At 44.6% G+C, this 25143-nt stretch overlaps 1 protein-coding gene and 1 long non-coding RNA gene across 9 annotated transcripts in view; one reads left to right on the top strand and one right to left on the bottom strand.

The window, feature by feature from the left end:
* Window positions 1-2163, bottom strand: part of LOC144616234 (uncharacterized) — a 70029-nt gene extending 67866 nt beyond the window's left edge. For all 4 annotated transcript variants that reach the window (XR_013555374.2, XR_013555375.2, XR_013555377.2 and 1 more), the window contains exon 1: window positions 1782-2163. This is a non-coding gene — a long non-coding RNA (uncharacterized LOC144616234). The remainder of the gene's footprint in view (window positions 1-1781) is intronic.
* On the top strand, window positions 2050-18945 carry IL12B (interleukin 12B). 5 transcript variants are annotated; one of them, XM_060634872.3, is made up of 9 exons: window positions 2178-2254; window positions 2823-3330; window positions 7910-7997; window positions 11388-11663; window positions 12170-12287; window positions 13753-13970; window positions 15642-15799; window positions 17166-17297; window positions 17817-18945. In XM_060634872.3, exons 3-8 carry the CDS (start codon window positions 7910-7912, stop codon window positions 17295-17297), a joined length of 990 nt encoding a protein of 329 aa, XP_060490855.1. In that variant the 5' UTR covers window positions 2178-2254; window positions 2823-3330; the 3' UTR covers window positions 17817-18945. The 5 variants fall into 5 exon arrangements, with proteins under 5 accessions (XP_060490852.1, XP_060490853.1, XP_060490855.1 ...); XM_060634869.3 differs by lacking the exon at window positions 2823-3330 and having other exon boundaries at window positions 2050-2254; XM_060634873.3 differs by lacking the exon at window positions 2178-2254 and having other exon boundaries at window positions 2271-2988.
* Window positions 18946-25143: the final 6198 nt, after the last annotated feature.

Here is a 25143-nt window from a genome sequence, read left to right as displayed (position 1 = left end):
TGGGTTCAAGCCCCGCATCAGGCTCTGTGCTGACAGCTCAGAGCCTGGAGCCTGCTTCAGATTCTGTGTCTCCCTTTCTCTCTGCCCCTCCCCTGCTCATGATCTGTCTCTCTCTCTCTCTCTCTCTCTCTCAAAAATAAACAAACATAAGTAAATATTTTTTAAAAAAAGTTTTGTGGTCAGAAAACTCTTCAAGTTATTTTCAGTTTCTAGGGGGATCCTCTCCTTCTTGCAGCTCAGCCTGCCTGCTGTTTGCCCGCAGACCTTACTTTTCCACAGGAAGAACCTGAGGGAGATCACAGGCTGTGGTTCAGTTTACTTGGGCCAGAGTCTGGACTGTGATGTGGGGCAAGGTGATAAACGTCTTCTGTGAAATCAGGATGATGGGCATTTGGCTGACATTACCAGAGTGCCGTCTGGCCTTGTGAGTGTCCAGAGATAAGGAAGGCAAAAGATGTTATCTCTGGACAGTGGCGCACTGGGGTTATTCAGAGTGTCTCAAAGTGCAGGCCAAGATCCCCACAAGCAGAGTCACCTGCAAGCTCATTAAAATGCAGATTCCTGAGCCCCACCTCAGATCTACTGATTAACAATCTCTGAAGGCAGCGCCTGAGAACCTGAATTCTTTATTATCTGCAGATAAAGTGTGAGAAGTACTTTCTTCATAGGCAAACTGGACTTGTCAAAATAGTCGGGCCTGTGGCAGAGATGGGGCAAGTAAAGGTTCTTCCTTCTCATCCTGGTTATCTGGATGCTCAGGGCCAAATGAGTGGCTAGCTGCAGCCACAGGGTTTCATGGCATGAGGGCTATTAGGAGCTCTATCTCAGGCTCCTCCCATTAATTCTGTCACTCATCTTCTAGCTTCAATGTCCCCTAGCAAGCTACCAAAAGTCTTCCTGGGACGGCAGGATAGATAGATAGATAGACAGATAGATGATAGATAGATAGATAGATAGATAGATAGATATAGATAGACAGATAAATCAGCCAGTTATTAAGCATTTAGCCAGGATGCTGTGCTAAGTGCATTGCATCTCACCTCATTTAATCTCACAACATACCTAAGATCGGGTACTATTATTAACCCCATTTTACAGATGTGAGAACTGAGGCTTAGAGAAGTTAAGTAATGTGCACAGCAGGTGCCGGAATTCAGGTCTACTTGTCCTTGGTGCAGGTGGTCCCACACACCTTTCACACAGGACTGGTCCTGGGGCTGCAATCTGAGCCGGGGCAGGGGTGGGGGGAGCAAGGCTTACCTTGAACCTGCTTTTGCAAAACTAGCACACTATTTTGACTTAGATTTTATATTCAAATCAGCTTTTTTTTAACTCTGAGGCTGCTTTTATGAACACATTGGTAAAATGGCTTTGTCTTACTTGTCTTATTTTATGTATGTATGTACTTAAGGAAGGCCACAGAAGGGCTCCCCTATGGTGATGCAGCCACTGTAAACAAGCTGGTGAAACTATTTCTGCCAACTTTATATTAAGTTTTCTGTTAAGTAATCGTTGATGACTTGTTGGGAGTAGTAAACACATTTTTACAGAAAGAAACCCCCCCATTGGTACATATTTTAACGTATGTATGTGTGTGTGAGTGTACAGGTGCCTCATATAACAACAAAAATCAAACTGGAAAGGTCCCTTCCGCATCACCGTCCAGCTATATTCGTCAGAGATGCCCATGGTAACAAGCAGGAGAGCTCACGCGTGAGCACACACACACACACACACACACACACACACGGTATCATACAACCCAATACAATGCAACTTACTTTGTTCATATCTACATATGACTTGGATACAGGACGTTTCACTTTGTTGTTTAACTTGAGAAGAACTTCTGTTTCCCTTGAAGCCTAGAGGGCAGAGGAGGTGGGAGAAGGCACTCGGAGCTCGAGGTACTGTCTCCGCCCAAGCCAGAGCACCAGGTCGGATAAACAGTGGGACTGCCAGCTCAGCAGCCCCCGCCCTCCCCGGATGGGTCAAACGGAGGGAGGAAGTGTGCGGTTGGGAAGCTCCGCTGCTCTTGCCCGGTCTCCAGTTTTCCCCGCGCAGAAACTGCAAGGAAAGTTAGTATGGGAAGCTGCGTCCACCTGAAACCCTGCCGGGGCCCAGGAACTTCCCAGGCGGCGGGGACTGGAGACGGTGCTCAGAAATGGAGACCTCGCGGGTGAGAGTGAACTCTCGGGTCGCCGGCGCGGGTCTGGCACGGCCTCGCAGCAGCGCCCTCTCTCGGCGGCCCTGGGTACGGCCTGTATCTATCGGCGTGCATCTGTGGGCTTCTACTTGGTGTTGGTGTTCCAGCTAGTGTTTCTGTTGCTGCTCTTGTGCAGAATGGTTGTGGGTGTCTAACACCGTGTTCACCTTTCACTCCTCTTAACAATGTTAAATTCCTCTAGGAATTTCTAGCTAATTCTGCTAATTCTGTGCATCGGTATAGAGCTCCTAAGGCTCTATGGTTTTGTGTGCATAGGAGTGTGAGGTTATAGTCCGGTGTGTGCCTTGAGTGTGGCATAGGTTGTCTATATCCCTGACTGTGGATATTTCACTTTCTGTCCCCACCTGTCTGTGAGCAATTACCTATGAGCATGAGCTGTATCCCTCCATTTTTGAGTCTTACTAGTAATACACATTTTTATCATCTTCCCATGGCTGTGCCTGTATAAATGTACAGGTGTGTGTGTGGTGCATGAAGCCACAATGGGTGGTAATGGGATGTTTCTGAAATCCAGATGTTGAAGGAATAATGTGGAAGAGGGGAACCTCAAATATACTAAGTCCTTTGCCCTTCATCTCATTTTCATTGACTTCAGAAGAACCATAGAGTTTGTTTTTGGACCCTCTGGCTTACGATTGCTTGATTCTGACCTGAACCTGGCCTCCTGTGTGAACTCTCCTTGGCCTTCCTTCTCCTGTCTGTGGAGGCTGCCTGCTGCAGGCAGGCTTTAAGCCCATTGACCCTGATGTCAACAGAAAGAAGTGAGCATCCCATCTCCTTCCTTTTTCCCCACCCAAAAGTCACTTCCTCTTAGTTCATTACCTGGGATTTTGATGCTTGTGTTCCCTCAGCATTATTGATACACATGGGGAAAAAAAAAAAAAAAGGAACTTCTTGAAATTCCCCCAGAAGGTTTTGAGAGTTGTTTTCAGTGTTGCAACTTGAACAAGTCAGTTTCTAGTTTAAGTTTCCATCAGAAAGCTTGGTAGGAGTAGGGTATATAAGCCCCAGTAGCAACAACAGCAGCAACAGCAGCAGCAGCAGAAGAAGAAGAAGAGACAAGTTTCAGACCCAGAAAACTCTGCAGCCTGCCCAGAAGCAAGGTAAGCACTTCCTTGGCCCCTTCTAGCTTTCCACAGGCCCGCAGGCTGTCCGGGGTAGCACCGTTTGAGTGGTACCCCTACCCCTGGCAAGCTACCAGGAAGGAGTGTGTGGATTCCTGGAGGCATTCCTGGAGACTTACCTGCCGGGAAAATAGTGGAAAGTCAGTATTTTGGGGACTGATGTATCAGGTCTTAATTTTAAAAGTCAACTAGGGGCGCCTGGGTGGCGCAGTCGGTTAAGCGTCCGACTTCAGCCAGGTCACGATCTCGCGGTCTGTGAGTTCGAGCCCCGCGTCAGGCTCTGGGCTGATGGCTCGGAGCCTGGAGCCTGGAGCCTGTTTCCGATTCTGTGTCTCCCTCTCTCTGCCCCTCCCCCGTTCATGCTCTGTCTCTCTCTGTCCCAAAAATAAATTAAAAAGAAAAAAAAAAAAAAAGTCAACTAATAATAATTGTACACGACAGTCTGCAAATGAATGCACATTTGATAGAAGGGCTTGTTTTGTCTTGTCTGAGAGTAGTGTGTACATAAAAGAGTGTTCCTCAATTTTAATGCCCACCAGTTAAATTGTATCAAGTGAGGTGTGCCTCTGTTAGGACTGTAAACTTTTTTAAAGCTGTTCGTTCATTAAGCCATAATGAATTCAATAAACAATTGAATTCATACTTACACCTCATAATTGAAAGTTGCAGAGCAAACTTTGTGTTGGGCTTAATAGATAGTTGGAACAGTCAAGCAGACTGGAGGCCGGGTTATCCAGATTTTTTTGGATTAACTTCGGAGCTACTTTAAAAATGAAAAGCAGCCGCATTGTTTAAAAGTATTTGCCGAAGGGTTTTAAAATCTGTGAGGAGGAAAACAAAAGATTATACTCTATTAGTGTCTTATGGTTGCCCAGGTAAATCGTGTGCAACAGTTTTTCAGGTTAAAAAAAATAACGATCAGGTTAAAATATCATTTTAACCAAGAGATTACCAAACCCCCGCTGATGGCCCACTCCGTCAGATAAGGAACTTCAAGATATTGGAAAGAATTTGGACAACCTCTTGGGGTTCATTTTACTGGGATCTGAAAACTGATGATTTCTGTACATTTATTCATTTTCCTCTAATAATTCATAAGATCCCTCGAGGCCAGAGTGTTTATGCTAGACTCTGGAGGTACAGTGTGGAGTCAGAAAGACATGATCCCTGCCCTCAGAGAGCTCAGTGTGGCAGAGAAGACAAACATAGAGAACTATATTACCACAATCACAGGAAAAAGTGCTATGAGTGGGATTCAGGGAGAGCAAACAGCCAGGAGTCCTGACTTCCTTGGGCACCCTGCTGGATACCTTCATGAATTATTTCATTAACTCCTCACCACAGTAGGATGCCCATTTTACAGGTTGAATGTGAGACTTAAATAAGTCAAGTGACTTTCCTAGAGTCACACAACTAATAAGTGGCAGGGCTGGGATGCCAATGCAGGTCTGCCTGGCTCTAGAATTGGGGGTGCTACCCATGCTTTGTGTGATTTTGCCTTTTTATTTTTTAAATAATAATTCTTTTTATTATTTATTTATTTTTTATTTTTTTCAATGTTTATTTTTGAGAGAGAGAGAGAGAGCACGGCAGAACGCTAGCAGCAGAGGGGCAGAGAGAGAGACACACAGAGTCCCAAGCAGGCTCCAGGCTCTGAGCTGTCAGCACAGAGCCTGACACGGGGCTCGAACTCACAAACCGTGAGATCATGACCTAAGCCAAAGTCAGACGCTTAACCGACTGAGCCACCCAGGCACCCAATAATAATTCTTTCTAAATTAAAAAGTAACAAAATAAAGCTTGCAAACGAGATGCCCACCCAAGTGTCCTGGGCATGCCCATGTTGGCACTAGCTTTAGGGAGCATAACCATACCACAGGACCTGGGGTCCCTGTGTTCCTTATACAAAGATTTCAAGAATTTAGAAAACCTACAAAATTACATGGAAAAAAATGTTTAATCCTCAAGACTCTCAAATGTAACATGCCAAGGAAATGTGGGCTGTGGAATATAGCTCTCTGATATCAGCTGAACTGGAGAACAACAGGGCAAATACATGCTGCCCCCTTTTTGGATTTCCCTGGGTTGGATTAAGAGAGTGACCCACCACCACTTCCCCCCGCCCCACCCCATCCAGCCAGTGTTCCATGGTTTAAAATGTAGGTGATACTAAAATGCAAGTTGTTTCTTAGAATCATCACCAAGGCTCCCTTGATCATGAAGTGCAGTTCACCTGAAATTCTCAAACACATCTAAGGCCCCAAGAGGAAGTGCCAGGAATATAGCCAAAGGGAAAATCCCAGCATTAAGATAGTGCAAAAGAATCACCAGGAGATGCCAGGAATCTCTGTTATTTCCCTGCCCAGAGTGCCGGCATCTGGGCTTTACAGGCCTATGTAATTACAATACCTCTAGGGCATTTCCCTACAACCAGCAGGAAGGTTTTGTCCGCTGTTGTATACAAAACAGACATATCGCATTTTTCCTTTATCTCTTCACCTAAGTACAAGCTAACATGTTATTGGTTGCCTTCTATAATATGATATGTCATCTCATTGCATTCTGTCAACAACCCTCTGAAATGGGTATAATGTCCATTTTATAGACGAGGAGACTGAGGCTCAGAGATAATTTGGGCAACATCACACAACTATAAGTGGAGGAAGCAGAATTCAAGCCCGTCTGCTGGACTCCAAGCCTGTGAATGTACTAACTGATACCCTGTGGCAACTAGTACATTGTTACAGTCATAACTTGGACATGATTAATGGGCATGTCTGTGAAAGCTCCATGCTGCAGTGACAAAGTGCTGACAGTACAGGAAGGCCTGACTTCTAGTCCCATATCTGCCACTCTCAACCTTTGTAATCTGATTGAATAAAGCACATGGCAAGGTTCTCCTAGGATTAGCAGCAATTCTAACAAAGCCGTGATTTGTCAATATTCAGTAACCCCAGCCAAAAGATGTTCATTTTTAAAGTATCTGGCTGAAAATTTTTTAATGTTTTATTTATTTTTGAGAGAGAGAGAGAGAGAGAGAGCACAAGCAGGGGAAGGGCAGAGAGAGGGAGACACAGAATCTGAAGCAGGCTCCAGGCTCTGAGCTGGCAGCACAGAGCCTGATAAAAGGCTGGAACCCATGAACCATGAGATCATGACCTGAGCCGAAGTCGGACGCTTAACCGACTGAGCCACCCAGGTGCCCCCTGACCAAAAATTTTGGGTCTTATTATTTGTAGGATTTATTCAGTGGTTTCTGAAAACATGTTCCTGCAGAACATTGGTGCTCTCTGAGATGGATGGAGGTGTTTCAGAATGAAATTCAATAATCACCATCTCTACCTAATTCAGAAGTAGGGTACAATCTTCACGTCCTGAAGATTTGCATAAACCCTGGATCCCAATCTAGATTGAGTTTTACTCTAAGATGGTAGCTGATATTTAGCACAAAATTATACATTTCACTTTTCAGAGTGGATATATCAATATTTCATGGCCTTCTTCCAAAGAACATCTTGCTTTTCAGAGCTGTGGACGCTAAACATGGGTTAACCCAGTAGTTCTCAAAGTGTGATCCCTGGACCAGCAACATCAGCTTCACCAGGAAACTTTTAAGAAATGCAGATTCTGAGGTCCCTCTCCTCCTTCCATCCCCCTTGACCCCTACCTGCTGAATCAGACACTCTGTAGGTGGAACTCAGCCATCTGTGTTTTAGCAAGGCTTCCAGGTTACTCTGATGTGTGCTCAAGTTTGAGAATCACTTGTTTTGTTATGTGAGAGGAAGTAACCTTTGAGTTTGGAGCAGTTACAATCTAAACGAGGAGAGAAACTAAACCTGGCCGCCAGGTGGTTGCCATAACTTGGATCATAAATATTTGTTGAATGAAAGTATTTGCTCCTAGAAGACAGGACCCAGGCCCAAAATCCTTTTTTTTTTCTCTCCTAACCACTCTAGCTCTATGCCCTTTACATAGAAAGTACATAGTAAGTAAATAACGGTTGAATGTTGATCCAGACAAGTCATGTTCCTTCTCTGCACCTTAGGTTTCTCAGCTTAAAAATGAGAGGATTCTGGGATGCCTGGGTGGCTCAGTTGGTTGGGCAGCTGACTTCAGCTCAGGTCACGATCTCGTGGTCTGTGGGTTTGAGCCCCGCATTGGGCTCTGTGCTGGCAGCTCAGAGCCTCCAATTCTGTGTCTCCCCCTCTCTCTGCCCCTCCCCTTCTTCCTCTCTCTCTCTCTCTCTCTCTCTCTCTCTCAAATAATAAATATTAAAAAAAAAAAAAGAGTATTCTATCAGATGGCTGGCCTCAGTTCTCCTTCAGCTCCAGATAGTCTGTGGTTCTCTCTTTGGAGATGTTCTTACTCAGAGACTGGCACAGGGTTCCTGCAATTCGCGTGGTATGAATCTGATGAGAAAAATCAAGATTAAAACCAAGGTACATTGAATGAATATGGTTTCCAAAATGACTGAGTAACTGCTGACATTGTCTCTTCTCTTTTCCCTCCTCTTCTCTCTCTTTCTCCTTCTTCTCCTCTGTTTCTCCGCCTCCTGCAGATGCATCCTCAGCAGCTGGTCATCTCCTGGTTTTCCCTGGTTTTGCTGGCACCTCTCCTCATGGCCATATGGGAACTGGAGAAAAACGGTAACCAGCCTCTCCTTCTCTGGGGAGGCCCTGAATTCCAAGCCAGGACTGTCAGGCAGGTGGTGTGGGGACCTCAGACTAGAAGGGGCAACCAAGCCTTGGGGCCTCCTAGTGAGTGCCATCCCTGGGAAAGTGTGGGTCCGTCTGTCCTTCCTTCACCTTTGAGGGTGTCTGTGTTGTTTGGCCTTCACATTAAATGCCACAGTAGGAGCTTTATGTGGACTCTGATGGGAAAAGATATATGGATTTTGCCAGTATCACTAAAAACTGGCTGTATCGTTCAATTAAAATTCCAAAGTGAAGGATTTGAAAAGTATAAGAACTCTGTTCTCTCATCCCCGCTCCATCACACAATATCACCCCCTCTGCTGGCACCAAGAGTACTAACCTCTGACTATGCACTTAACTAGACTCACATTGACTTGGGCTCAAAGGCTGATTCTGCCACTTATCAGGTAGGTGACCTTGAGCTGGGTCACCTCCAAGCCTGAGTTTCCTCGACTGTGACCTGGGGATCACAAAGAGTTGCCTATTATGCAGATGATTAAATATGTCAGTGAATTCAGGGGACAGCACAACAAATGTCCAGTGACAGTCAATGTTAGCTGCTATTGTTTTGGTTGTTTAAAGTGATGGCACTGATGATTCAAAAGAACCTGTTTATAATCCCAATGACCAATAAAAATTACTAGAATAATAGAATAGGTTTTAGTGAAATTCACTATATCCTTTTATTATCTCACACAAAGTAATGTATTAACTGATTGTTAGTTGTTCCTGAAAGACCTCAAATGTTTCTCGTTTAATTCCCACAACATCCATATAAAATAGGGACTGTCTGTACCCCATTTTAGAGATGTTGAAAATAGAGGCTACAGAGATTAAGCAACTTCCCCAATTTCACATACTTGGTAAGGATAGTACAGGGACTTGATTCCAATTCTGTCTCACTTCAAAGCCTGTGCATTTAAATATTTGAAGAAGGTCTTACAAGAAGGACATAGAGCAATGGTTTCCTATGTGCTTGGAGAACAGGAGGAAATAGGCGTAAGTTACAAGTGAAGACATTTCCACTGATGACCAGAAATAATCTTTCGATAGTCAGGAAAGTACCACACTGGAAAATGGGTACCCGAAAGGAATGTGGGACTATTCTTCTATTCTTAATCTTTTCGGGAAGACAAGAATTCAGTCATCTCCTCTCCGCCTGAGGAGGGTTTGAGTTTTAGACCCTGCCTTGAGGAAAGGCAAAAGCCTGAGCTAGATGAGTATGTCAGATTCCTATCAATCCTCGTATAGCTAGTGAGCTCAGGAAACTTGGCCCTCGCATAGTAAACCCTTAAGTTACTTCTAATTTGGTAAACCACAGAAATTCCAGGAAGTCCATGTGAGAAACAGAGGGCATAGGACTTTGGAGACCAGATGAGATGATAAAGCCAGGCACAAGGTTCCAGATGCTCTTCATTAGGCTCCCCTTTGTGGTTGTTTTCCCCTGTTCTTAGGTAAGGGTCTTCTAGGCCTTCTGAGTTTTAGCTGTGACAGAAAAATAGCCTTGCTGTGGTTCAATTTCCAGCAGAACAAAGAAAAACTAGAGAAAGCCAAAGGTGAGACACGGTTTTATTTCAGCATAGGTAATCATTTCCAAAGAGTTGGGTCCCAAATACTTTTTACCTCTTGTTTTGTTACCGATTCAGTAGTTAAAAATCCCTCGGATCTAAAATGAGAACTTTATATCCCACAATACTTTACATTTGGACGCCAACCATAAAAGTCACCATTTATAGAGCATTTAAGGGCACTACGTTAAGCTGTTGTATGAATTGGCTTATATAATCCATGTCTCAACCTGCCGAAGCAAGCACTAATATTTTGCTCATTTTAAAAACGATGACACCCAAGCTTAGAGTAATTGAATGTCTCGCCTGAGGCCACAGGCAAGTATAAGATACAGAGCTGAATCTAAACTCAGACCTATGTGACTCCAAAATCCAGGCTCTTCACCTGTGTGGCTCTCCAATTAGAGAGGGCATCAAAATCATCTGGAGAGCATAACAGACCACCAGGCCCATCCCAAAGTGGCTGGTTTGGTAACTCTGAATTTGGATATCTATCAGTTTCCTCGGTGCTGCTGCTGATAATGGTGGCTGAATGATCAGGTTTGGGGAACCAGTGCATTGAATGATTCTAGTTAATGAATAAGTGATGCATGAGTGAATGAATGAAGCTGTGATGTGGCACACTCATTGAAATACTCTACTAAGCCATTCCTCAGGTGCCAGTTTGGATACTCATATTTGAGATCCAGTGCAAAGTCAACGAGATAGAAGGCCTGAGCTACAGCTCTTGTGTTTCTAACTTGATGTAACCTTGCTTGGTCTCTTGGTTTCGGCATGAAATGGGAAGACCAGGATCTACTGAACTGCTTCATAAGGGTGTAAAATTGTTTTAAAAAGTGGAATGAAAATCTCTGTTGGTGAGTTTTGCACAGTAGGGACTAAATCCTTAAATGCCCTTGGAAAATTGTAGGACAGTTTCTCTGTGCACTCATCTGACCCTTTGGTCTCTGAATAACAATAACCAACACTGAGTTTACTGTGGTAGGCACAGCGCTAAGTGCTTTATATGTTTGTTTTTTATTTAATCCTCATAGCCAAACCTACGACATAGATGTTATTATTGTCATTTCACAGTTGAGGAAACTGAGGCTCATGGTGATTAAGTACCTCATTCCAAATCCCTTAGCCAATTCGTGGGGACAGGATTTCAGTGCTGGTCAGTCTTTCTTGACATTTCTGTGCCCTGCCTTATTCCCTATGAAACCAAAGTTGTGCTGGAAGGTTCTTATCTCCACCAGGTCTTTGGTAAAGAGTTTTGTGCTCTTTGCATTTTTGGTGTATCAAGGCCTTCCCCATCTGCCAGCTAATCAGAAGTTAATTATTGAAGACAGCCCGTCAGTAGGATGGCAGCTGTAAAACTCTTTGCTTGTCTTAGGGCGCCTGGGTGGCTCAGTTGTTTAAGGGTCCGACTCATGATTTCAGCTCAGGTCATGATCTCACAGTTGGTGAGTTTGAGCCCCGCGTTGGGCTCTGCACTGGCAGGCTTGGGATTCAATCTCTGTCTCTCTCTGTCTCTCTCTGCCCCTCCCCCATTCATCCTCTCTCTCTCTCTCTCTCTCTCTGTCAAAATAAATAAAAATTAAACTACTCTTTGTTGTCTCTTCACGACCTTGAGCCCAAGTAGGGCCCAGTGACCTGAGATCATCTCAGCAAGTATTTGCTGTTACAAGCAAGGCTGTGCTTTTCTGCAGTGCAAATGCTCAGGTGGTTCATAAAACCCAGTCCCAAGTTCACGTTGCTCACAGTCCTGTTCTCCACTCCCTGTGCTCTCCAGTTTATGTTGTAGAGTTGGACTGGCACCCTGATGCCCCCGGAGAAATGGTGGTCCTCACCTGCAATACTCCTGAAGAAGATGACATCACCTGGACCTCTGACCAGAGCAGTGAAGTCCTAGGCTCTGGTAAAACTCTGACCATCCAAGTCAAAGAATTTGCAGATGCTGGCCAGTATACCTGTCATAAAGGAGGCGAGGTTCTGAGCCATTTGTTCCTCCTGATACACAAAAAGGAAGATGGAATTTGGTCCACTGATATCTTAAGGGAACAGAAAGGTAATCCCATTCCCTCAGATGGTGCTTTCTCTTTTGCCCCATAAAAAATTAAAAAAAAAAATTTTAATGTAAATCCCTTGCTGAAACCACCCAGCACCTGTGTTTTTCTTTGCTTTCTTAGACACTTTGAGTGATCAACCATCCAAATCTCATGTTCAGAGATTTTCGTGGTGAATCTGGTTGGTTTTCCTGAAGTTCTTTTTAAATGGTTAATGGAAATTAACCAATGTGTATAGTTCATAACTCAGCTCTGGGATGGCAGCCTTGCCAAATTTAATCCCTCCCTCTGATATATCAGGTGCAACGTATACTCTGCAGAATCAGCATCCTACTGACACATTCCCGGTCCTCGCTAAACTGCCTGTCAGGGAAGCAGCATCATTTTCCAAGGAAATAAATGGAAGATCTTCACTCTTGTACCGCTTGGTGGCCTGTGGTTCATCACAATTAAGATCTACCTGAAAGAAAACTTCTAAATATTGAATTTTTGTTGTTTTCAAATCCAGAATCCAAAAATAAGATCTTTCTAAGATGTGAGGCAAAGAATTATTCTGGACGTTTCACCTGCTGGTGGCTGACGGCAATCAGTACCGATTTGAAATTCACTGTCAAAAGCAGCAGAGGGTAAGTGAAACCACTCTGATCTCTTAGCATTTTGTGACAACTATTGCATTAAGAAAATAAGGGCAACCTAGCAATGGCCTATCAGTTAATGATAAGTGAGAAAACACAGTCAAACCTGTATTTTTTTCAACACCCCCTCTTGCCTAAATTGGGAAAAGAACATGGAGATTTAAGCTAATCACCTGAACAAATGTGTAGGTTAGAACAGGACATTATTGGGGCCTGAGAATAGCCTCTGCTGTGTTTGAACCCACTCATCCAGATTGCCTGGCAATGCTTCATTAAGGCTCATGGCACCATGGGGAGGCATAAAAGGGGAAATCGAAGCTACAAATGACTTGCCAAAATTGCACCCTGAGATGAAAAGAGAAACAAAAGCTCTCGGACACAGATCTTGAAAGCCCTGAAGCCGACTCCAAAACTCTGAGGCCTCCAGAAATTTTCTCAGGGCCATTTCAACTCCTTTTCCCTCTGCTGACGTCACTAATCTGAAGTTCATTGTTTGTCCAATACACTTGGACTTCCCCTAAGAAACCAGTTTCCATGGATACCGAACCTATGTTAGCCGGTCTGTGTGACTTCCCTCACTCACCATCTAGGTTCCTGAACAAGGCAGGGTAACAGAGCAAACCCCAGGTGATTAACTGAGCAAATTAACCTCTGGAGTCTTCCTTTTCCATCTTTAAGATGAAAATCCATACTAAAAGGATGCTTATACAAGGGCACAGAGACATGGAAGCCAGTGTTCATTGTAATGTTTTTGGTAATCAGCAGGGGAAAAGCTAAATAAAGCGTGGTACATTATCCCCCAGCTTAACGTGCATTCATCAAAATGGATAACCCAATCTGTGTGGTCTGTCATGGAGCGCTCCCCATATGTTCAGAGGGGGAAGAGATGGTTACAAACCATATATATATGTATAGTAGGATCCTATTTAATGGAAAATAAAAGCATTGTCTGTGTATACAGACAAAATATGTGTGAATGCATATATACATATGGATATATGATTGGTCTGAATATTCATAGACTAAGGTCTGGAGGGACACAAGCTATGAATAGTATTTCTATTTGGGGAGTGAGATTATGGTTGAAAGAGGCACACACGTTTCATTTATACACATTTTTATCTTTTTAATTTTTTATCATTAGCATGTGTTGATTGTGTAATTAGAATGAGAAAAACGAATTTAAAATTCTAATAAGGAGATTTAACCCAGGGCTCTGGATCTAGAAATTTCTGGATTCATTTAGGCCAGAGGCATGTAAATGCAGAGCTGTCTCTAAATATTTGTACCACCTCTTGAAGCAAAGCTTGTTCTCATGGGGAGGGCAGATTCTTACCCCCTTAGGAGAAATCAAACCAGTTGGAGAAATTGTGTCCTCAAACAGCTGCCTGGCTCCAGCCCCTAGAAACTCACCCACAATTGTGTGACACAGGGTAATGTCTGTCTTTGACTTCAGCTCCTCTGACCCCCAAGGGGTGACTTGTGGAGCAGCGACACTCTCAGCAGAGAAGGTCAGAGTGGACAACAGGGATTATAAGAAGTACACAGTGGAGTGTCAGGAAGGCAGTGCCTGCCCGGCTGCCGAGGAGAGCCTACCCATTGAAGTCGTGGTGGACGCTATTCACAAGCTCAAGTACGAAAACTACACCAGCAGCTTCTTCATCAGGGACATCAGTGAGTTTGCTTGATTATACGTACTTACTAAGGATATAAATGCCATTTGTCACATGTGCGCAATGCCCCATGCACTGAGGTAAGGGTTTACATGCATTATCTCTTTTATTCTAACCCCCCCCAAAGTGTACAATGTAGATACTATTGTCTGCATTTTAAGGAAGAGAAAATTGAGTCTTACACAGGTTAAATAAGTTGCCTCAGATCTCACAGATAACAATTCAGACCCAGTCCTGCCCCACTAGAAAAAAGTAGGCTCTTGGGGCACCTGGGTGGCTCAGTCAGTTAAGCAACCGACTATTGATTTCGGCTCAGGTCATGATCTCACAGTTCATGAGTTCGAGCCCTGCATCTGGCTCCCTGCTGACAGTGTGGAGCCTGCTTGGGATTCTCTCTCTCCTTTCTCTCTCCTCTCTCTCTCTCCTCTCTCTCTCTCCTCTCTCTCTCTCTCTCTCTCTCTCTCTCTCTCTCACACACACACACACACTAAATAAATAAATACACATAAAAAAAGGAAAGAATAAGTAGACTCTTGGCTATACTTGTATTCTGCTATTCTGCTGTCCAGGAAGCTTCCACAGGGAACCTAGGAGGAGCCCCTCAAGCATACCATACCATACCAGGCTTCCATACTAATTGTGGTTATTCCCAACCAATCTTTCTCCAGCACTGGAAAAGAGTCTTCTTTATTGGAATATAAGACCCTCCGAAATGAACATCGATTTTTTTTAATTTGCAGATGGAGATTTTGCCATTTGTCATTTCCTTTGCCATTTATCCACTGAATTTTCATCATGAAGTAAAATGTATAAAACCACAGAACTCACTCTAGCATTTGTGGAGAGACTGCCCTTGGTGGGTAGGGAAAGGTTTGCATTTACATAGGATGGCCAGGGAAGGTCTCTTGGAGGTGACATTTAGCTGAGTTCTAAAGGAAAAAAGAAAAATGTCAGTTATGTTAATAATAGAAGAATATTTGAAAAGCATCTACCAGGAACCATGGTCTTTGGGATTTGGACATCCCATAGAATGTCTCCTCTGCCCTTGTCTAGACAAGGGTCTAGAGTCTTCCATGATACTCGCTACTGTATCCTCTGTGCACAGTGTAGTTAGTGACTGGCATGTGACGGGTGCTCAGTCATCATTTATTGAATGAATGAATGAGCATAGAGACAATTTGATAACTGCTGCAAGACGAGTCAGTGCCAGCTGCCATGAAAAGACAACGGAAAGAGCACTAAGTGGAAATTCTCTCATCTTATCCCCAGCAAGGGGCTCCACTCAGCTCCAAGTTCAGTGCAAAGAGGCATATTGACCACAGAGAGGGTGGTCCTTCACCACGTAGCCCAGATATGAGTCTTGTCTCTACAAAATTTCTTCTGAGCACTATGCAGAGGTGGTTCCACTGCTATGGCTCATCTGATTGTGCAGTGGTGAGAAGGATTCTGAGCCTCTCTAGGGGTCAGCCACAGAGGCTGTGGCCACCTTCCACAGGCACCAGCAGCAGGGGTGCCTCATGTTTGCCAACAGGTGCCCAGAGAAGTGAAGTAACTACCTATGGACTCACAACTGGTCAAAGGTGAAAGTCGGTTCAGAAGCCAAACACCATACACCATACACCAAAAAGCCCCATTAGGAAAATAAAGGGTGTTTCTTTGGATTCTTCCACAGTCAAACCGGACCCGCCCAAGAACCTGCAACTGAAGCCATTAAAAAATTCTCGGCATGTGGAAGTGAGCTGGGAATACCCTGACACCTGGAGCACCCCACATTCCTACTTCTCCTTAACATTTGGCGTACAGGTCCAGGGCAAGAACAACAGAGAAAAGGTAAGATGTGATCCAGGCTCCGTGTATTCAGTTTTATGCACATCCAGGGGATGAGGATACCAGTAACTAACATTTATCTAGCACTTTCTAAGTGCCTGAGACTGCGCTGAGGGTTTCACATGCATATCTCACTGAATCCTTAAGGTAACCCCGCAAAGCCAGGCAGTATTATCACCACTTCACTCGTGGAGTCATGGAAGCTCAGAGAGGTTAAATGACTTGCTCAAAGTTACTCAGCTAGGAAAGAGGAAGGATCAGAACCACGGAATTCAGTCTAGGGGACGCAAATGGCCTGCACCGAACCACGCTACTATTGCCTCCAATATGGTTCGTCATTAATTCTTGCACTCAGAATTGATCCCCATATAGGAAATCTGGGCTCCAGGCGCCTAAAATTATTGCTTGAATTTAGCAAGTGTAATGAATGATAGAACATTCATGCTATGTCTCACCCAAAATGGATAATTCCCAGCTGTTCCACATATGGTGAAATTATCTTATTGAACAGAATGTTAGCGTTCACACAGGCTATGACAATGGCTTTCAAACTTCTTGCCTTGGCATCATAATTCCCAGGTCCAAGATTCACTTTTATAAAGCCCAACACTGCTTCAACCCCAGTTTTAGAAATCACTGGATAAAGGCCTTATTCAGGATAGTATTTAGCATTTAGAAGGAATTCAGTCATTTAGTCACTCCCTGAGCATTATGTTTTGTAGGAGGGAAGGGCTATTCTGGGTGAATTTACCTAAATATTATTTAAAAACTTCATATGTATCTTCCCTACATAAGATTTATATCATTAATAGATAATATCTACTGAATACTTTCTACCTGATGAAAGTCTTCACTAAGAGTTTTACATGATGATTACCTTTAACTTTTACACATCTTGAGGTAGGAATGATTATTATCCCTCTTTTATAAATGACGAAACTCAGACACAGAGCCTAAAGCATTTTCCTGTGATTACACAAATAAAAGTAAACAATGCCTGGATTTCAGCACGTTTTCTGATAAAAGGATCAGGATATAGTATTTAGGAATATCCAGGGGGCAGCTATAGCAAATCTGCCCTAGTCCCACCATCGCCCAGTACAGACTGAGTGTGCATTGGGCCTTCAGGCAAGGTAGCTGTGCTAAAAAGATGTGAGCTGGACGGAACCATTCCTCCCTCTGGGCTGAGGTAGAAAATGTGTTTAGAGCTTCTATCAGTAGGTGGCGCAAGTTCTATACAACTCCACTGTTTATTGCAACTGTGAAGCCCTTAAACCCAGGTGTACTTGTTTTGAGAGACCAAGCGTTGCAAAAATAGGCCCAGCCCATCTTGTGACTGCATTGCCAAAGACATCCCTCTCCTTTGCAGAAAGATAGACTCTCCGTGGACAAGACCTCAGCCAAGGTCGTGTGCCACAAGGATGCCAAGATCCGCGTGCAAGCCAGAGACCGCTACTATAGCTCATCCTGGAGCAACTGGGCATCCGTGTCCTGCAGTTAGGTGAGCAGGCCCACAAAGCCCAGCCCATACCTGAACACTCAGTGGACCCAGGTGCAGGGCTTTGGTGGGGGGCAGTGCAGGAGAAGAAAGGGGAGACAGGGTGCCCGGCACATAGTCACTAGAGTCAGAAACATATATTTGTTCATTAACAGATATTTATTTGATGCCCATATTGTTCCAGGCACTGTGCTGGGTACAGAGATACTGCAGTAAAGAAAACATACATAGGTCCTGTTGCTCTAAGGGTCAGCAAAAATGGCTTGCAAGCTGTTTTCAGGACTTAGAACCTTCTCCTAGGCACCCTGGGGGCTTGCAAGCTCTTTTCAGGACTTAGAACCTTCTCCTAGGCACCCTGGGGGGACACTGAAAGCAGCCATATCCTAGACCACATAAGGGCAGGCTGGGCCCTTCTAACATGGAATCCCTAAAACCCCATTGCCCCAATAATATGTTGTGCGAGGTAAGAAGGGTTTGCTGCCACATTTCTAATTCACATAGACTGTTGGTATTCTTTTTCAGGTTCCAATCCCAGGATGAAACCTTGGAGGAAAAGTGGAAGATATTATGCAGAAGTTTTTAAAGAGACAATGGAATAAGCCCCAAAAGTTATTTTCTACCTAATTTGCTTTTTGCAAAGGTTCATTATAATGTCTTTGTAGTAGTTTTACATTGAAATGCCAAATGCCCACTGAAGCAATTAGCTACTTTATTTATAGATTTTCTAGCTAGCAGGTTGCCACTGACCTTAATGCTATTTAAATATTTAAGTAATTTATGTATTTATTAATTTATTGTTATTGAACACTTCTGTGTCAAGATGTATTGTATGTTTCATACTCTCAGGACCTGATCTGTAAGGAATAGGCCCTATGATGCAAAATGTGAATTTATGTGTTATTTATACTGACAACTTTTCAAACAAGACTACAAATGCATCAGTTTTATGACAACCAGTGAGAACACAGTGTTCTGATGCCAGCACCAATAATATGTTTGTGATGGATGGGAACACAGAAACAGTTAAACAGAAGCACGGAGACATGAATCCATTTGAAAAGGTTCTGGTGACCGAGATGTTAGTTCCTGTGTCCATGAAGATTTCCTTGAGGTGGTGTTGCTAAAGCAATTCAGGACCACCTGCACTTCTAAGCAAGTTCAGTTGTTTTATTTTTGTTGTTGGTGGTGGGTTTTTTGGGGGGGGAGGCGGTTGGATGCCTGAATTTAGAAAGGACTAAAAAAATAACTGAAATTGAAATTCAGCTTCAGCTACCCTGGCAGTCCCCACCTCCATCTACCTGTAAGACATCGGAGAGTGACCCAGAGACATTGTAAGTATCTGGAAAGTAAAAAGGTCTTAGGATCCAAGAGGGAGAACAAGTATAGTACGGCCAAGCAAACAAAATTGTCAAAATTGCCAGCTGCTTTTTAATAGCCATGCAAGAAAACACAGAGTTGCAAAGAAAACAATCAAGAATTGCTTACTCATCAGCATGAGTGAACCTGACTGGTGGATATGACCGGACAGTGCCAATCACTAAGGTGCTACTTTTAAGTAATGAATGTGCTTTCTGTAAAGTGATTTCATTTGTTTTCTGTTTACTTATTTCTGACAGTGAACTAATAAAAATATAATTCTTCTTTGCAATAATATTTTGGGCTTTCTCAGCTGACTCAAGTATCCTGTTCCCGCATTTACCAGGATTGCATTACTTTTCCCCTGCCATTTAAGAATTGCCCTTCTTTGAAGCAATTTCACTTCCAGTTTTGCAGAGTTGCCCTTTCCCTTTATAGGACTCCCAAAGTCAGTGTCTTGCTGAGCTCAGGGAATGTCCCTGCGGTCTGACCATGGGGAACTCTGCAAGGGCACTGAACTGCATTATGCCCTCTTTAGGGGTTGGATGTTCTTGCTTCTTTCGCCTTCTATCCTGGAATCAACTCTACTTGCTCCCAAACTGTCATGAAATAAAGCACCAACCTGGTAGAGTCATGAGCATCCCAGCCCATAGGTCCAGACCTGATGTTTGCAGAGGATTTGTCACATGTCTGGATGTGTGCTAAAACCTTGGGTTGAGGAGATCCAGACAACCTTGGGTTGCCTTCCCCAAACAGTGCCCATTCCTGGCACAGCTTAGAAGGCAGCGATGAAAAGTTAACTTCAATAGCACTAAATGCTAAAATGTTCAGTATATATGGTGCCCTGGGGTAAGAACAAAGGAGAAGAATCAGTGTAACCTAGAGTCACCCAGGAAGGCTCAATAGAGAAGGGGAAGTCAAAGAAAGGGCAGAGCCTACCAGTTTCTCTTTGGTGCCTCCCATGGAAAGAGCAAGTGGTGGGATCAGAGAGAAGGAGTACAGTCTCTACTATCTTCAATAGCCAAATGTACATATCTGGGCTTCCTTGCAATGGCAAGGTAATTATAATAGGGATGCTTTAAGTGTCCTTATTTTAAGTGTCTCCTGGAGCCCTTATTCTACTCTGCTTCTGACCTGGAGGAATGGTGGAAAGATTCTATCATTCTCATCCAACATTTGAAACCTATCATCTTGAATTATGAGCCCATACTGGATAGCACGTGGTTGGTTAATAACTATTTGTCCTCCTACAGGGTCTTTCATCTAGAGATACCAAAACACTTAATGGGCATTTAATGAACAACACTAACCAAGAAAAAATAATTAATCATACTTACAAGTACAGACACCAGGAGGCCTTTCCCAAAACTTCCGGCCAGCCTGGGGCAGAGCTCAGATGTTCCCTCTCCCAGCATGCACAGTGCTTTCCTGACATGACCTCTTAGCATCCAATTAAGTTGAATTTCAATGAAGAGTTTTTATCTTTGAAGGACATTCTCCAGGACAATCCTTTTTTATGGGGAATCTAGCCACTACAAACATATCAAATGTTCTACCTAAAGAGCTCAGGACCGGGAACCAGGAGACTGGGCCCTGGGCCTGGTCAGCCCTGCTACATGACCATGTGACCTTCAGCAGAACACTGGACACAACCTGCTGCTTGTCCCATTAGTAGTCACTCTCAACTTCTTTCCCTCCCAGTGACCTTCCTGAGCTCTAAGATTGGGAAGCTAAGTAATCACTTTTCTAGTCACCCTGGCTGCCCAGCAAAGCCATGAGACCTTGTTCCAGCTCATGAGATATGAGAAAATTCTGCCTGTGTTCTCCTGAGAAAAGAGAACCATAGCCAATCACTCTTGCCCTCCTTCCTCTCTTGAGCAGATGACATTTAAGAAGTTTCAGAGAATGGGGCACCTGGGTGGCTCAGTTGAGCATCTGACTTTGGCTCGGATCATGATCTCATGGCTCGTGAGTTCAGGCCCACGTCGGGCTCTGTGCTGACAGCTCAGAGCCTGGAGCCTGCTTCAGATTCTGTCTCGTCTCTCTGTCCCTCCCCCACTCGCACTCTGTCTCTCTCTGTCTCTCTCAAATGTAAATCAACATTTAAAAAAAAATTTTTTTTAAAGAAGTCTCAGAGAAAACCCTGCAACCAGAATGGAAGCCACCATGATGGGACTGTAAAGCTACATAGACTTTGGGACTCTAGCAAAATCAAAAAGCTGAACCAACCCCTCTAACCACTTACCCCAGACTTCTTGTGTTAGAAACATAGACCCATATGTGTGTGTATTTTTTAACCATGGTAAAATACACATAAGATAAAATGTACCATTATAACCATCTTTTGGTGTCCAATTCACTGGCATCAACTACTGGGAGGAAATGGGTCAGAACACCAGGTCTGCCCCTCACAGCTGGCATGACCCTAGGGACACCCTGGAGCCACATCCAATGATGTCAAGTGGGGTCCTGGTGATGCCCTGTCTGCCTGAAGAGAAATAACCAGGGTCAGGAAGCTTGTTCCAAGGGCAGCCGGAGCCTGAGCAGGATGAACCGGGCGGGGGGGGGGGGGGGGGGGGGGGCGGGGGAGGGGTTGGCAAGCAGCTTCCATGGGAGAGACACCTCTGCTGTTCCTTCATTCACTCAACAGTTACTGCTCTGTCCCTGGCACCATCGTCAACTTTCTGGATACAAGGCTAAACAAGACCTTGCTCTCTCACTGTTTCCAGTCTCCAAAGGATGAAATGCTTGAAATTCTAATCACCGAAGGTCACCTCCCTCTTGAGGGTTAAGAGCTCTATAAAATGAGATGATCAGTTTAATGGGGTTAGCACAGTACCTGGCCCACAGTAAGCACTCAATAAATGGTAGCTATTTCTACCCAATAGCTCTGTGATCTTGGGCAAGTTACTTCACCTCCTCAAGCCTCACTTTTCTCATCTGTAGAATGGGATAATAAGAGTACCCACTTGACAGGGTGGTTGTTAGGATTAATGGAATAATACTTAGAAAGTGCTTATAAAAATACCAGATCCATAATAAGTACTCAATAAAAGCTGATTGTTAATATTCTTATTATATTACCTATACCCTAAAAAAAGAATAATTCGGGCCCCTATGTCTTTGTGGGCGTAGGGAAATGGAGAGATTGTTGTTAGGAGGTAGTGATGTTTCTTAGAAGTGGGTCAGGATGAAGGATGCATTAATGAGCCAATGAAGAGATCAGTCAAGCTCCTCAGGGCAGAAACCCTTTCTTATAAATACAATTGTAAGAACATCCCCATCTGGGGGGTACCAAGATGCACCGAACCCAATTCCTGCCTCTAGGGATTGGATAGTCTGAAAGGGGCAAACATGGGGAGTACATATATTAAAATATAGCCAGGCTGGGTTAAGGGTATGCGAACCCTAAATATTTCTTTTTACAAAGGTTTTCAGCTCCGGGGAAGATCCTTTTCATTCCCTTTAACCTTCCTGGATGCAATAATTTGGCATAAACCTGCCAATTCACCTTACCCATAAATCCGATTTTAATCATCTCTTTCCTTTTCATTTCAGTATGGCCCCTCTTCTAACACAGCATTTGCGAGCAGACTGTATTTGGACAAGACTTTCTCCAGAGGGCCATATTATAACCAAGGAAATGAATTCCCTCTCTCAAGCTCATAAAATGCAAAAATAAAATCAGCATTCTAGCTGAGGGCAGAGGAAACCAGGCGCGCATACTGAACACCCTCCTCCTGCAGGAAGCGCGCTTGGCGGAGCGGATTTGCATTTACCTTCACGCAGGCCTGGGTTCCGAGGCGCGGGGCGTCCTGGCAGCCGGCCTCCGCGGTCGTGCGCAGCCCCTCCGCCTAGTGCAGGCCGGTGTGTGACCCGCTTCAGGGCTCTGCAGATGCTCGCTAATCTCCCCTGCCTCCTTTCGAAAGGAACACAAACCGCCTCTCCCCTGCCCATCGCCCCAGCTGACCAGGGGTCTTCCCTGGCTCTTTGCAAAAGGACCATTGCTAACCCCAGCATGGGGGGTTCCAGAGAGCTGAGTGTTGTGTCAGTGACCCTGGGGTTTGGAGGAGAGGGAAAGTTAGGGGACAAATCATAGTGTCCAGTGGGCTTCTTCCTTCCCACACCATCATCCAACAGGCGCACACCAAACACTGGTGGAGTGGGGGCCCCACTGCCTGGAAGGATCCAAGGCACAGAGTGTGTGTGCACCTGGCTCTGAAACAAGAAGACCTGGGTTCAAATCCCTGCTCCCCACTTACCAGCTTTGTGCTCTGGGACAATTCCTTAATCTCTCTGTGCCTCAGTTTCCTCACCTCTAAAACAAGTACACTGGCCGTGCCATCACCTCCTGGGGATGTTGTGAGAATTTAAGGAAACCAGTTCCACGGCACCCAGCACCTAGCAAGTATACTTCCAAGGCCAGTTGCAGTTTCTGTTTTCGTAAAGTCAAGCCCAAAAGGGGAAGCAGTCCTAATTCCTCCTTTTCTTCCCTCCCCATGTAGATGAGGGCCAGTCTGGGACATGTACATAAGCTTTCAGTCCTGACTCAGAAATCTGTGTCCTCCCACCCACCAGCCCTCTCCTGCCAGCACACAGCAGTGACATCTCCCCCGGATCACAGCATACAGAGCGGTACTCCATGCCAGCAACTACTGCATGGGTTTCTGCTCTGCCTTACGAAACATTCTCTAGCCATGGTTGACCCCTTTCTCTGAAATCCCTCTGTTTGCACTTTTGGGTGCCTTAGAGGCTAACCAGACCAATGGTCTCCCAACTTGTTTGAGCCAGAATCCCTTTGCTCAAGCGGAATTCCTAAATGAAGTCCCACCATACACAGGCACCTGGGAGGATGGTGGCCAAAGGGACTTTAGTTTTATCAGCAATGCTCTAATTCTTTACAAGAAGAATGCATTATCATATTTCCTGCATGATTAAACATTAATTTTTTATAAAGTCCTATATGTAAAGCAGACAAAAGCAGAACTACTCTGCCTGAAGCCTCCTACCCACTCAGCCTAGCCACCCTCCCTACTCACCCCTATAGCCCTGGGGCCCCACCTCGACACCCCCAAACTCTTCAGAGCCCAGTTTGAAAACCTCTCATTTTATAAGATGAGGAAATTGAAGGCCAGAGAAGTTTGGTGCCTTGCCCAAACACCCAGAGCCTGATTCTTGCCAAGGCTCAAACTTGAACCTGAGTCTCCTGACTCCCGTTTTGGCTGTTCCTGACATGTTAAGTAATAATTCCCAGAAGATTGCTATTAAACTGACCAGCCTATTCCCAGTGAGCAGCAGCACCTGAAAACCTAGGGGTTCCCACAAACACTTGCATACTAATTAGCTTCTTAAAATAGTTGCCCAGCTCCTTGGAATGTGGTGTCTGAAACCTTAAAGCATCCTCTGCTTTACTCCAGGGAGAGTAGAAAAGAACCGGCAAGGACACGCACCCTATAAGACAAAGGAAGTCATAATTCGGGCTGCCACAGCACTGCTACCAGCCCTAGAGCACCTGATGCGAATAAGAAAAAGGTATCTCTTCTTCAAGGCAGGCACATCCCCATACCAGGGTACGTGACTTACTGAGTGGGGAGCAGGCTAGGTTTCTGCTCCCTCTTGACCCCTCACCCAGGGACCCTTGTGCAGGACACAACCTGCCCAAATACACATGGCAACGATGGTCATGGTGAGAGTGGTAGGTGCTTGGAATAAAGGAAGTTGAAGGGGAGGGAAGGCTTTCATTCATTCATTCATTCATTCATTCATTTAGCAAATAATGACTCGGTGTTTACTGTGCCAGGCCCACAAGTGCAGAGAAGAATACATGAGCAAGGTGGGCAGGTCTAGTGCCTCCAAGATCTTACAGCCTCAAGAGGGCTGAAGACAACAGCACAGACAATAAGAGTACAGTGTGGTTGAGTGTTAGCCCAGGTAAGGAAAACTGTGGAGTTATCTATGGGGATTTGCCTTCACGGATGCTTCAGGCTGCAGGTAAGGGAGACCCCATTAACAAGTGACTTGAGCAATAAGGAGCTGTGAGGGCACCTACAAGAAGTCTGGAGGTAAGGTATGGCAGGATGTAATTGGGCAATTTGATGACATCATCAAGAACTCAGACTGTTTTCAACTTTCTTCTCCACTAGCTTCAGTGTGCAAGCTTTTGTCCTGGTATTTGCCCTTCAAGATGGCTGCTGCAGCCATCATATCCTCATGTCACCATGCCTGAGGACTGGAAAGGCAGTTCTCTTCTAAAATTTAGAGGGTTTTTTAAAAAAAATTTTTTAATGTTTATTTATTTTTGAGAGAGAGAAAGAGAGACAGAGTGCAAGCAGGAGAAGAGCAGAGAGAGAGGGAGACACAGAATCTGAAGCAGGCTCTGAACTGTCAGCAGAGCCTGATGCAGGGCTCGAATCCATGAACCATGAGATCATGACCTGAGCCAAAGGTGGACGTTTAAACAACTGAGCCACCCAGGTGCCCCTAAAGTTTGTTT

Source organism: Panthera onca, chromosome A1, assembly GCF_046562875.1.
Source record: "Panthera onca isolate mPanOnc1 chromosome A1, mPanOnc1 haplotype 2, whole genome shotgun sequence".
NCBI classification, from domain to species: Eukaryota; Metazoa; Chordata; class Mammalia; order Carnivora; family Felidae; genus Panthera; species Panthera onca.
The sequence above is the reverse complement of the archived record's forward strand: the minus strand, read 5'-3'. Positions and strand labels throughout refer to the sequence as shown.

What these genes read in the sequence shown, in the direction of transcription:
- IL12B (XM_060634869.3), top strand. Translation starts at nt 2,165, where the DNA reads ATGGAGACCTCGCGGGTGAGAGTGAACTCTCGGGTCGCCGGCGCGGGT. An exon ending in ATGGGAACTGGAGAAAAACG is followed by an intron (nt 7,998 to 11,387) that starts GTAACCAGCCTC and finishes TGTGCTCTCCAG; the next exon opens with TTTATGTTGTAGAGTTGGAC. An exon ending in GCAAGAACAACAGAGAAAAG is followed by an intron (nt 15,800 to 17,165) that starts GTAAGATGTGAT and finishes TCTCCTTTGCAG; the next exon opens with AAAGATAGACTCTCCGTGGA.